This window comes from Protomyctophum bolini, assembly GCF_963924005.1.
Source record: "Protomyctophum bolini genome assembly, chromosome: 3".
Taxonomy (NCBI): Eukaryota; Metazoa; Chordata; class Actinopteri; order Myctophiformes; family Myctophidae; genus Protomyctophum; species Protomyctophum bolini.
This window is the reverse complement of record NC_137864.1, coordinates 14,943,197-14,957,475: the sequence shown is the minus strand read 5'-3', so window position 1 is coordinate 14,957,475 and position 14,279 is coordinate 14,943,197. Positions and strand designations below refer to the sequence as shown.

General features: G+C 40.3%; 1 protein-coding gene across 1 annotated transcript; it reads right to left on the bottom strand.

Annotated features, from left to right (window-relative positions):
* Nucleotides 1–92: 92 nt before the first annotated feature.
* wbp1lb (WW domain binding protein 1-like b) lies at nt 93–14,150 on the bottom strand. Its single transcript, XM_080760212.1, has 4 exons — nt 13,688–14,150; nt 5,193–5,295; nt 4,533–4,694; nt 93–4,052 (listed from the first exon to the last, which is right to left on the bottom strand). The coding sequence occupies exons 1-4, from the start codon at nt 13,772–13,774 to the stop codon at nt 3,178–3,180; spliced, it is 1,227 nt and encodes a 408-aa protein (XP_080616338.1). The 5' UTR covers nt 13,775–14,150; the 3' UTR covers nt 93–3,177.
* Nucleotides 14,151–14,279: the final 129 nt, after the last annotated feature.

The following is a 14,279-nucleotide window of genomic DNA, read 5'->3' as shown; positions in this document are numbered from 1 at the left end:
GATAATAGACAAATACATTTATAGAAGAAATATTCACTCAAACAACCACTCACACTCACACAAAGTCATAATAAACACAATTACAGTTGGCATGGCTTTGAAGGATATGTTTATTGAACATCCATATTGGCTGTTGTAATAAATGGCTTATGAACAGAACATCCAAAGGATATGTGCACAGCAACACAAATGTCTTTGGCAAGATGCCCCTGATGTTTCTAAAGATGTCTAAACATTTGTCAAATGCACCATTTTGTACCCTTCACACATTTAATGTTGGGACTCAAGTCTCAAGAAAGGCAATTATTTTCTCAGCTATGCAGAAAATGACCTGGTCTTTACATGACATCAAAGCTAATGATTACGTGTTAACATTTTTAAAGAAACTACGTATTTGGATCAAAATCTCAGAACATTGTATACGTGCCAATAGTGGTTTTAACAGATTTTACAATACAGAGTACACAAAGGATTCAGCTATTATGAACAATAGGTCATCTTCATACTATATGTAAGGACCACAATATAAGAATATTACTTTTTTTTATCTTACAAAGAGCAAGCACATGTAATATACATGTTATGTATATTTAAAGCACTTCAGAAAAGTGTCTGCTTCGGTACAATATTCATTTAACTCTTGAAAGAATAATGAATCAGAGCATCTAGTTGTGATCAACAGCTATATGCTGGGCATTAAACAGTTTTTCTTACTGTCTAAAGGTAAAGTATACAGTATATGCCTGTGAGGTTAGCTGAAGAAAATGTTGTGCTTTTAGGCATTACAGTGTTTTAAGGAGGTCCATAGAGACATGTCATCGACATGACACAAACCCTTTAATCTGATCATTCGAATTCTGGGCTGGCCAAACAATTCCCACACATAAAACCAATATTTTATCACAAAGTTTATGCTAACAATACATGTCAGGGTTTCACATAGTACATTCATAGTCTAATGGCATATTTATGGCATACATCAATCCACTGCTAACAGCTTTTTAACAACGGCATTTTAGGTGTGCAGGCCAGATTCGGAAAGCATACAGGTGATTTTTCTTTTGACAATAGAAAGTATTTTAATGCTTGAAATATTAATGTTTTCTAAGCTTCTACTACACCACTGCTTGTTATCTTGTTTGATATTAGCTGCCATTTTCCCAATATATTATCTAATCTGCTTCAATGTGCCAACCCTTGCTTTTTTGTTTGTCCGTTTTACCTTTCTAAATCTAGGTTGAAATTATAAATATAAATTTGTCAATGTAAATAGTGAAATCTACATAAATTCAGTCATCTTCTATTTACTTAATATAATTATTACGTAATTAAACACCTTGAAGATTCAATGGAAAAGCAAGATGTTTAGTGTAGATATCACACAAAGATTGACTATTTGTGTGTGTGTGTGTGTCCTCTGTTACCTCCTGACCTAGCTGACACACCCCCCAACACTCGTTGTATTTGGCCAAAAATGATACATTTGATAATATGGTTATGGCCAATAATGACGGAATGTCACTGCACTGAGAGACACGCAGCTGTTGTATACTCCCACAGTTGCTCAATACATCTTACAGTGTTTACCAGATTTTGCCCTTTGTTAAATAACACCATTTAACCGCCATTACCTTTTTTCCTGTCACGCACCCATAGAGGGCGTTCGTGCACCACAGTTTGGGAACCCCTGATCTAATGGTATAAACACAAGTCGTTAAGAGACTATCAATTGCTGTTGGCTAGACGGTTTCTACGACAGCAACGCAATGTATGGGCACATTACAGAAACAAAACAAAAAGACTGCATTGCCTGTCAGCAGGCTATTGTGAAATATGTGTGGATGAGACATCAGTAATAAGCTATTATAAATGTTTATTGTTCCTTAAAGAATGACTTGAAACTTGCCATATCGCTACTTTGGCTTGTTTTTTATATAGCTGGTGAAGGAAGGTGGTGATGGTGAAGTTCCTGACACAAATTGCCAGTTAGCCAGAATCTTTATATTCCGCATTGCAGTTGAATCACAAAGGAATTCTCTATATATTTTTCTAATAGTAATAATAATATTAATATTACCTAGAATGACATGCCACCAGAGTTAAGTGGTTACCTTTTGGTCAATGTTACCTGTATATTTTAAAGTACTGACAACTTTACTAAAACCTGATGAACGTTCACAACAAGAAGCACAGTGCAATAATTTAGCCAACTTGATGAAAAGCTAACAAATATTTGGACAAATCACCCGCCGCCTTTTCTATTTATCACAGGTCTATATAGCATTGCAGATTTCTTGACGTCATTTACTGCACATCGACAGATTATGAAAAAGGCATTCATTAAAAATAAATGGCATATTCTAAATTAAGACTGGATGTTTTTAGATATGATTTTTGTATTCATTACTTGAAGCTAACATTCTCTCAATGATAAATACCATATGTGCAAAATGTAATACACCTCATGAACATCTGTTAATGCACTTATATCTGTCAAAACAGTGTAGAGTTACAACAACAGAACCTTTCAATCTGAAAAAGCACTTTAGAAAGAAGCACAAGTCTCATTGGACATTCCACACAGTCTTGATCAATGTCCCTGTACACTACAGTATCAAATTGCATAAACACACTTTGTGGTGATTCAACACATTGCGATCGTCCACAATGTTCTTGCTCCGAGTGACTCTTTGCAGACTCGAGAGTCATTTCCTGCCTGGCCAGAGAGAACAGTGCAAGAAATGTTTATGATTGGTTATCCACGCTCAATGAGCAGTGTGCTTTCGCATGCTTGTCCGTGATTGTTTGTTTGTGACATCACAGTTCCCACCTGCAGAAGTTCCTAATATTGTGTCGTTGCATTCCTCTTGGCGAGTAGAACCAACAGAAGGAGGTGAGGAGCATGCGCTCATCAATTGATGCAGGCTGCAGATGGCTCATAACTCACAATACACAGTTTAAGGCCACTATTCCGGCTGAGGGGTTGGGGGTTCTAAACAACCCCACTTCCTAACTCACCCACACCTGTACAATCTGAGACAACACATTCATAAAATACACATCTGTTGTAGAAAGCACTTACTCCTCTCACATTCACAAAGACGAATGTCCACTTGCTCGACTCCCTCCCCAGAGTTCTGTTGACTGTAGTGAAGGGGTGTTTAGTGTAACTGTGCATCAACCTTGGGGCTCAGTGTTGCAGCTGTGGTGCGGCCCCTCCTGCTCGTTGATGGTGTGGAGGAGCAGGCACACCGGAGTGTGGAGGGAGGCACTAGAGGTTTGGTTAGCTGGCTGCAGCGGTGCCGCAGGTCCGACGGGCCCATGTGCGACTCGCCTCTCTGGAGCGCCCAGCACCTGCTCCTCATCCACGCCAATGGGAGTGCGGTGACCACAACTTTCACAGAAGTCTCCAGCCTCCTCTTCATCATCATCCTCCTCCTCCTCTTCTTCCTCGCCCTCCTCACGTCCCAGCAGGCGCTCCAGCTCCCTCAGCTCCTTGTTGTCCTGGTCAGTCCCCCCCGCTCCACTACAACCACGGTCCCCTCGCATGCCACACGCACACACCTCTATCCCCGAATCCCCTGTGAATCGTCTTCTCCTCCCGCTGGAGAGACGCTCCTTGTCCTCAGCGCAACCCTCAGGCACCCCCTGGTCCTTCAGCAAGGCGTCTTTGCAGTGGTCATCCCCACCTCCGCTCCTTTTCTCCTGGCTGGTGGACCCCTCCATAGTGAGCCCCTCCTGAAGCCCAGCTGACAGTAGTATTGTGCCCACTTCCTGGGCCGTCTGTGGAGATTTGTTGTCAGGTTTGTGTCTGAAGCCTATGGTGGGGGTGTGCGGTGACTCCAGGCTAGACCTGGAGCATAGGGTGTCAGACACTGGGGTCACTGGAGTGGGCTGGATGGCTGGACAGTGGCTATCTTGCTGCTCAGTGGTCAGTTGGCTAGTAGCCACTAAGGATGGTCCTGTGTGTAAGGCACTGTAAGGTGGGGGCGGAGTAGGAGGTCTGTTGACCACCTCTTCATAGTCAGGCAGGAGGTAGTTTGGGAGAAATCCTGAAGATGAGAAGAGAAAAATAAAGTTTCAGACACAAAATAATAGATTTATAATAATTTATAATGACGGGACTGAAATTTATTTTCTTTAATTTTAGGTAATTTCCAAGAGACTGGGCAACACAGAGAGGTTGTGTTGTAATGCAAGGAAGGCACCAACCGGCTCCTGAAATGTGTGGTAGGTTCTGATGTTTACGTTTTTGAGCAAAAGGGTCAAAGGTCAATATTACACCCACGGTCATGGTCAAAAATGAGAACAGATGATGGGTATATTTTCATGAAATAAGTTTCATGTCCATGAAACTTGAAAAGTTAAAAAATTACATAATCAGACACATTTCAGGAATAGAGACATCATGTTAATTTTTTGTTTTGTTTACAAAGCACAGCAGAAAATTGCTAAATATAATAAATGTAGTTTTTACAACATATCCTGACGATTCTCAAACTGAGATGACATTATGAATGCACTAGACTTACTGAAGTAGAAAGGCACAGTGGTGTAGTTGTGTGCCTCACGGTAAGCGATGAGGTTGATCTCATGCTGTCGTTGCTGTTGCTGCAGGCGGTGCTTGGTGCGACGATGGTGGCACACGCAGCAACAACTCAAGATGAAGATGATGGCCCAAACCAACCAGAACCCTGGGGTAAGAGAGGACACTGAAATACTATGCATGCAGGAGTAGTGCATAGAGCAGCAGTATGGCTGTCATCACAGACAAATGGAGAACATGAAACCCTGCCACGGTGAAGGTTTCAGAGTTAAGAAGAGTAGACTGAAAAATAAATCAAAACATCACAGCACTTTCGGTTAAATCTGACTTGCATATCTGTTCCCCAGAATTTGTGTATGACGTGGGAATGCAAGTAGTAAAAGGTCTGCATCCATGTGTGTTACATTGTTTTATTCTCTTTTGTTCTACTGTGTATCACTTATGAAATATCAAAACAGTCTTAGCATTCCGACAGCATGTTGCTGAATTCTCAGCTGCTTTGACTATCAGCGAATTACTTGCAGGATACTATGAAAATCCAGAAAATGCAACTTCTTCGACAACGTCAGGCGAGGAGAACAGTTGCTCGTGAAGAAGTGAAGGGAAATAACACAATTTGAGAGAGGCATAATTAAAAGGTCCTTACACCAGTGCTCATAGTAGTAGCTGCAGCACTGAGACTCGCCACAGCAGTGCCCTGACTCACAGCTGTAACTCTGGTTGTTCACCCCTTCACAGTACAGTAGGCTCTGGAGGACAAGAGGAAGAAGAAACAATGTCACTTCACAGTACAGTAGACTCTGGACACACTTTGAATGCTAGTATCAACCCATAATCGCCAGTAGGTTGGTTACTCATCAAGACCATGCAATGGAGCAAGTAGGCTCTACTGGAGAATATATTAAAAACAAGAAATTATATGATTACATAGTAATATTTGTCAGGTGAAAGAAGCGCTCTCTCCGTTGTGTTCTTGTCTCCGTTCGTTTTTTTCTTCTGTGCGTAAACATGGAGTACTGTCACTGTGTGGGGAGTACTAGGGACTTTCTTCATCTCGATAAACTTGTAAACGTTGGAGTTCGGATTTATATTATGCACTGTTGTCTGTCTGCGCTCAGCGCTGTCATGCCCAAAAGAACAGTGCGTGCGGTGCGGAGAGAGAGCGGGTTTGCCAGTGGTGAGTCTATCGTTTAAATATATATTATATTATTATATTAAATTAAATTAAATTAAATTAAATTAAACAAATATTTGGGTGGTTCATGTTTGCGCAATGTGGCGCGCCTTTAAAAAATAAATTGACTACGCCATTAATATACACTGCGCCATGGCTGTCGCCAAGGAGTTACTGTTAGACGAATTTTCCTAAATTGGCTGTCACGGATGATCAAAGAATCTTAAAAAATGTTAAAAGAAATATGGCAAGATGGCTGAAATTATCTAGATGATGCCGAGATAAAAATATTAATTTAATTACGACATTTTTATATTTAAATGAGATGAAGAAAGTCACCGCTCACATATCTCTGCGAATGGTTTTACTACTGCCACAGATCGACAGGTGTGTAGGGCAGGCTATAAAGGCTTTAGGGAAACGGCTTTGCTTCTATACATTTATTCATGCAGGAGGCCTTACGTGTGCAATGAGGACATGTATGGCTGTGCTCTAGTCTAGGTTGTGTATGTGGGCATGTGCCCATGCGCTGCACTCCTGTTCAAGCTACAAATCTCGTTGAGAAACCCAGCCATTGTGTTTTGTTGTGGCTTTGATGCTGCTGCAGTTAGCTCATAACATTAGTTGTCTGTCTGCCACCGTGCCATGCACCCCCCACCTTGGCTTCGATGCGCTGTTTCACCCGCGTTTAGTTTGAAGTTATATCGTGTGACGTTTGAACATTGCAAACGTGTCAAATAACTGTAGTATGTGCCGTGTCGGGGACTCGGGGTGAGCTCTTCCCTTTGAGTGTAATCTGCTCTGCTGCTTTGCACTGTCTGCAGCCTGCGTGGCTGGCAGGGATATTTGCCGTTTCATTGGCCAGAGGCAACCAATAAAGACGTCGCTACTATGATGGGCAACCAATCACGAGGAGGTCGCTACTATGATGACTAAGTCGTCTACATTTCATGAGCTTTCATTAGTCAGGTTTCACCTGACAAAAGAATGCAAGATGAATGTATCTACATTCTACATTAGTCCAAGTCAACATTTTCAAAAGAGGTCTGGAGACTTAACACAATACAGTAGTATGTCTGTATGGGCTCGACCCACGAGTTTGCACACTGGGTTCACGGAGGTGACACTACTGCAAATGCGAGACGATGCAAAAGTGTCGTATAGGCCCCAAATAGACCCCACCACACTTTTCCAACCCGGTATATGGGGATTTCCAGTGCCCTCTCTATTATTTTTGAGTACAGCTTTTAGTGTGTTTGTGTAAACACAAACTTTGTCCTAACACAAACATTAAATGCCATTGACAATGAATGGAGAATTTTGAGTGTTTGTGTAAACAAACATTGCGTTACACGAACATTAAAGAAGGTGAGGACGCAAATTCTGAAATGAGATGATGTATGATGATTTACGATGATAAGAGCCCCCCTCACTTCACACGGGAATTAAATTAATTTAAAAAAGGTAGGGCAAGTGATTTATTTTGGTTAAAACAAAAGTTTTTTGTTTAAAGGTTAAATCACTATATTGTGTTTGTTCAGTCACAGGTGTCTCCCTGCCTCTCCAGCTCTTAATAAACAGAAAATACATTTTCAGGTAGGTGACAAAATTTCAGCCAATCAGAAGAGAGTAGCCATTTATCATAATTTTTTATAGTGTTCTAATTCCACTTAGTATCCTGATTGGATCAAATTTGTATCCCGACCTAAAAATGCATTTTCTATTTTATAAAAAGCTGGAGACATGGAGACTCCTGTTACTGAACAAACATTTCAAAGCAATGAGTACTATCACAATATAGAGCTTTTTAACACTTATTTAAGCAAAGAAAATTACCCCCCATCTTTAACTTACTTTCAACTGGTATGAGCAATGGCTCTGAGCTGACAAACGATTAAATATGGAATCACTCTTTCCAAGAAAATACCACACAAACATATTTGTCAATAAAGAGTTAGCAAATAAAGCTCAAAGGACAGGTCTAAAGCAACATCAGTCACACGCTAATACAATTCATCTGGGAGTCAGAAGACAGCTAGCGTTGTTACAGTAACAAAATAAACCCACAGAAGTTACAGCACAGGTTAGACTCAACTCAAAATGGCCTATTTTGAACTGCTCTAAGATGGATCAGTTGATCATCGACCATATCTTACTTTAAAGTTTAAATGGTCAAAGATTTATTTCGCCTGGTTTGTAGTAGGTCATTATTAACATACCCGTGTTGCTAACACGCCTAACATCCAATACAACCTTCAAAATGTATTCCGTCCATAATGATATCAACCACCGATGATGAGCAGGATAGTACACAAGTGGAGCTATGCAATCACAATCCTCTCATAGCAAATGCATACAGGTAGAGCCCGTAGGCTGCATGCTCTATTCAATATTAAATTAATGATTAGCCACCCAGCGTTCTGCAGGTATAGGTTTCCATAAATTACCATAGTAGGTCCCAGATTGAGAGACATGGCGATCCAGAGTGCAAAAGTCCCATACAAGCTATTGAGTCTTGACCACCGTGGTCATTATTCCACAGTAAAAGGTTTAACAGTCTCTCTCTCTCTCTCCTCTCCTCTCCCCCCACCCCCCCTCCCCCCCAGGATTGCTCTACGGAAATTTCCAAGCAGCAGTAGAGCATGTTAGCTGAAGCAGTGCATGCATGATAATAACATGCACGAAACGGTTGGCTCTGTGTATGATTGGAAAGGAGATGAAGAGAGTAACGGTTATTAGAAGTTACCACAAACCCATAACACAGGGATCAAATACCTCAAGGCACAAACTCCTCAAGTTAATCAGTCATCCCCACTTATTTTTTTTTTTTTACAGAATCAAAAAGGTTTAAGTAAAAAAGATGTCCTGTAATTTCCACATTGTATTTATCTTAAACTTTGTATTTATCTTAAACTTTTGTTTTCATTTACCCGACAGCTACTTCCCAGAATCACCACCATGCCCTCTCCACTCTGTAGGCTTTGCCCTTTCTTGCAATTGGATACTGATAGCCATCTAGTTTGTTTGGGTCTTCACTTAGTATACACCCTGTGCTACAAAGATAACAGAGTCCTTTATGGTCAGGAGGAGTTGGTAAATATTGGTAAAATAGGCCCATATCCATGGGTCAAGAATGAGCATTCCCTTCTAGGCTCAACAGTATGTAATATGCTAGAGCGGCTAGACTAGAGATATATATTGCAAAACAAAGCGGTCACTGTTATGACATGCTACTATCAAACACTTGGCCATAATACGTAAACTGAGACCAGCTATAGTTAATTGCTTTTTAGCACACAGACAGCGATAGACAAAAGAATGTGAACAGACTAGATTCCCCCGTCTCCGATCCAAACAGGCAACAATAACACCATCCACCTTTCTTGTGCTATACACAGTACCATATTAATATATATACAGTATATATATATATATATATATGTGCTATACACAGTACCATATTATTACCTTTCTTGTGCTATACACAGTACCATATTAACCTTTCTTGTGCTATACACAGTACCATATTAACCTTTCTTGTGCTATACACAGTACCATATTAACCTTTCTTGTGCTATACACAGTACCATATTAACCTTTCTTGTGCTATACACAGTACCATATTAACCTTTCTTGTGCTATACACAGTACCATATTAACCTTTCTTGTGCTATACACAGTACCATATTAACCTTTCTTGTGCTATACACAGTACCATATTAAGGTTCTTGTGCTATACACAGTACCATATTAAGGGAAGATATGTCTGCTGCGCCACAACTTTGGTGACATAATAGCAAACAAGCATGCCTAATAATGAGAAGGTGTTGAAATGTTCAGACATGGAGAAAGGTTTAAAAAAAGACTATCAAACATTGTTCCTCAAGACCCACAATGCTTAGTTCATTCCTGACTGTAAACTCAATATCCTACCTATTAAGGATGGCCTGTTTTACTTGGCAGATAGGATGCAAAAAATAATCCCAGTGACCCCATCAGAGGTTACTGATGGGGGGGTTCTCAGAGATTACTGATGAGTGGCAGTGTCAGTGCTTATGCTGGATCTAAAATCATTCAGAAAAATTAAGGCAAGAGGACATAGACACAAAGCACATTTTTATTTATTCAGCCAGGGGCAAATGTTATTGATATATAATAATAAACATTCACCCCATGTTTCCAATTTCCAATAACTGCACTAATCAATATGACAAATAGACTTGTTGCATGAGAGGTTGATTGGATTTATCCTAATTTATGACTTCATTTACAGCTGAATTTCATAGTCTAGATAACAGACTTAAACCTTGTCAATTACAGTGTAGCCTTGAAATACTGTAAGACTGTTTGCACTATCAGTGGGTAACACTGGGAATACAGGCCAGGCAGAGTTAATACAGTCATATAAGGTTGGACCAGGTTCAACTTCAAATCACATGGTGACTGAGGGTTGATTCAATATAGAGTATAGTTTTGTACTTGAGTTACAGATCATCAGAATAAGGTACAGGTATACCGTAAGCAATAAGCATTGATTGATTGAACTATTATTTATCAGTATGCAGAATGGGAACATTTCAGATAGATAAGCACAAGTCAATACAAAAACGTTAAGCATTACACTTGTTTACACACAGGGTCGACCATTTTCAATTCATCAGAACATTTAGAGACGTACAAATATACACTTCTATAAAAAACAGAAAATCATCATATAAAGAGAGTAAAAAAGGGAATAACTAATGGTGAGAAATGGGTGGGGGGGAAGCTCAGACTTTACAGGGGCCAGTTTCGAATTGCGGTGCTCTTTGAGAGCGGTTTTGAAGGAGTCAAGGGATTCACATGTCTTAATGGCTGTTGGTAGGGTAGCGTTCCACATTTTAGTGTCATAGGAGTGAAATTAATTTAATCCCTTGTTTCAGCCGAATCTGGGTTGCACGTGGTTTGGTTTGTTGAACTACCTCTAGTGTTGTGTGTGGTCTTGTAGACTAGACCCATTGCAAGAGCATCATCAACACATACACTCACATCAAACAACTATTGTACGGCCAGCTGCTATATTTGCGACCTTAGGTTGCATTTACTATGAAAACTTATATTAGATCTCCATATATGGAGCTGACCTGCATTCCATATGTTGATTCTTCCCCACCCTGTTTTGACATTCCATATGTTGATCTGACCTCATCAAACCTTGTACACTCAAGACACACTCCATATATGGCCAGTACAGAATTCATTCCATATGTTGATCTGACCCCCCATGCCAAAGCGCCAGCGCTCGCCCAGCAGTTTTCCGTCTGCCGTCCTATCCAATGTAATACTGACATCTATAATCTGTTCCAAAAACGCCATATACATTTATAGCAGATATAATTGTATCACTTCTCTCTTCAGATAGAGTACAGGGCGAATGCTGTGACAAAGGTCATTGGCTGTATATTTTTGAACAAACAGAAGTACATGGAAAAGCTTAGCAGTTAGCACCTTAGTCCACCACCATTGCTCAATTTAAGATGTTATACCTTGACACCCATTGTGAGTCCCGACAGGAGAAAAGATGATAATCTAGACGTCGTCACAGACTTACAACCTCCGCTTTCCTATTCCAAGTAATTTCACTGTTTACATGAAAAGACATATCAAGCTGTTGTTTTCTCAATTATTTCTGTGTTGTGGTTTATTGTGCAGACTGAGAAACACAAAACAGTAAAGTAAACACAGTGGTAAGCCAGCCCCTGAAAACACCTAATAATTCATCATAGTTAGAGATTTAGAGAAAGATTGCTGATTTAAGTATATACAAATTACAAATTAAAGTCCTTACACGTCCTGTCTAGTGGTAATCCACTAGAAATTGTTTTTTAGGTATACTGCCTTTTGTTAGATTCGGTAAACATATTAAAGGGTTCCCACAAACAGTAGATTGCTCTTCCATCATTGAAGCTGTAGGAAAGCCACACAGCTGATGATGACATTGTAATATAGCATCACAGTGTAAAGTCACACCTAAGTTGAAAAATATCCCCACTTTGGCCTGGAGATAAATAGATAAGAGTTTTTATTAAAGTGTCCTATATCATAAGATTCCCAGCCCGCACAGGCTTACAAGACACTCACAAAAATAATGATACATATACACAAATAGACAGTTACTCATGGATACATCGTTCTCCAACGTAACTGCCATGCCTTCTCTATGAATTCTCCAAAAAAAAATTGATCCTTATATTGGATAAGCCAGTGAGTAATACATGTCTATGGTGCTGCTGATCAAATGATAGTACTTAGTAGTCTTTCAAAACGAGGTTGTTAAATGAGCCTGTGGTTTAGCCCAATAAGACACATTAATACTCTGCTAGTAGTCAACAGTAATAGGCCCCGCTAGACGACAAACAATATGTTGAGCTATCGAAATCCAGAAACATAGAACAAAAAATATATAATTTGAAGAACTTTAGACTTTGTCAGCAGGTCTATGATGGTTTTGCTGAGATATTTTAACAAGCACATTATGCTATCTAGTGATAACAAAATGCAAACCGATCTACACAAACTGCAACTAAAGGTCAACACTTTGCAGTTGCACTAAATAAATGTGATTAACATCATCCTCCTGTAGATAGTAAAAGTTATTCCCCTTTCACTTTCACTTCATATGTCCTTGCTGTGAAAAAGGAATCAGTTGTGTTGATGCACCAATATAGGCATTGGAGTCTGACAGATACAATGCACATAAATTGGGAAATTATGCCAATTTTATTTATTTTTAAGGTAAGAAACTGCTCAAAATAGCTCATTTTTACACATTAAAATTACATTACAGCTCTCCAATAGAGGAAATATTGTTAAAAATATGATTGCATGCCACAATCAATGCAAGCAATTCCCACAATCACTGAATCTACCTGTAACAGCAAGATGCTTTTTGAGTCAGTAGTTCTCATGTGTGTCACCTGAGGGTGGTTGCTCAATTGTTCAGAGATTGTCCACTTTCATATCAAACAATCAATTAGCAAAATTGACAACATTTACACCTTGGAAAGTCACTATCCACTTTACTGTTTGTCATTACATTTTCAACTCAAATGCACCAAAACTAAAATGACACAATAAAAGCAATATTTTTGGAGAAATCTTTAAAGCTATCATTTTATAACCGTACATACACAGCTTTTGTCATACTACTGTACAAATTCAAAGCACCCCACCAATTGTAAATGGATGTTTCCCTTTGAGTACGTTGTGTATCATACATACAACTGTAAAAACAGAAAATGTAACCCAATCTCCAGGAAGTCGTCCTGCAGGTAGCATTTAGTCTCAGGTCTCATTGGCAACTTTGACAAAACTGAATAAAAACCAGGACATGTTCAAGGTGTCATTTGTGTATTTAGCATAATGTCAGACATAATAATAATCAGACAGATCTGTCGCAGAACATGAGATTTAGAAGTTTCCCATTAGAAACTCTGGATATCCTCAATATAGTTTGTTTGCAGTGGCGTTTCGGCTTATTAGGAATAGATGATCATAGAAAAAACACGGTGTAATTGAAATAAGTTATAGCCGTCTGACTGATGTGTCAACCAACTACAGCCAGGTTCTTTTCAAAGAACCTACCGTCCTCCTGTCTATCAGGATACAGAGGACAACACAACAGGCCCTAATAAAGTAGCCTACATCTGCCCTGACTTCCAACATTTTGCTATTATAGTAGCTTAGCTTTAAGCTAAGCAATCGTCGTCTTTGCCGTTGCACACATACATTTCGCCCACACTAGTTGAACAAACTTGGCACACAGTCACACACACACACACACACACACACACACCAGGCGCGTTAGAGGCACAGGTACTTTACTGCACTAGCTGATGAGCTAACCCACGATAGCCAGTTTGCTAACTTAGCAAAGAAGCTAGCCAACATTAGCAACACAGCCTTGTTTTGGAAGTCTTCAGTCTTACCCCGTCAGCTGCGGGCTCCGTCGGGGTGACAGAGCCGACGACGTGCAAAAACAATCCCATCTCGAGAGCCGAACATACACCTCTCATTCCTCCAACAACTAGATAGACGGGGAAAACATACGCATCCAAAACATATTGTTATTCAAAAACACCTTCTTTAAACTACTTTACGGCCCGGGCCGCCACTGAGAGGCCACTTCTCGCACCGCCTCCTCTGCGCGTAATTGGACATTTGAAGGAAGCACAACATTGGTGCAACTGGTTGCTCTCGGGTGCCACTGGTTGATCCAGCTGTTACACAAGCTGTTCCACACAGAGGACTCTGCCTCTGCTGGGTGTGGCGTCACTGGCGTGGTCACCTCAACTTGTTCCATGTGCGCAACGTGATGGGTGCACCGTTGCGTTGATCACCACTCGTTTTGCGGAGTTGCGGACTGACCGAGAAGGTAACGGTTGCAGCCTGCAGGAAGGGGCCTGCAGTGCAGGGCTGCCCCTACTTGGGAAGTTGGGACTGACCTGCGATTGGGCTCTTCGTTCAGACTGGAAAGACGGGACCAATCACAGATTGATGCGCCTTTCATGAAGACAACAA

Excerpts from the sequence above, each read along its gene's own strand:
- wbp1lb (XM_080760212.1), bottom strand. The coding sequence starts at position 13,774 with ATGAGAGGTGTATGTTCGGCTCTCGAGATGGGATTGTTTTTGCACGTC. Across the intron at positions 4,695-5,192 it reads CTACTACTATGAGCACTGGT|GGTTCTGGTTGGTTTGGGCC; the intron begins GTAAGGACCTTT and ends CTCTTACCCCAG. Across the intron at positions 4,053-4,532 it reads CACTGTGCCTTTCTACTTCA|GATTTCTCCCAAACTACCTC; the intron begins GTAAGTCTAGTG and ends TCTCATCTTCAG.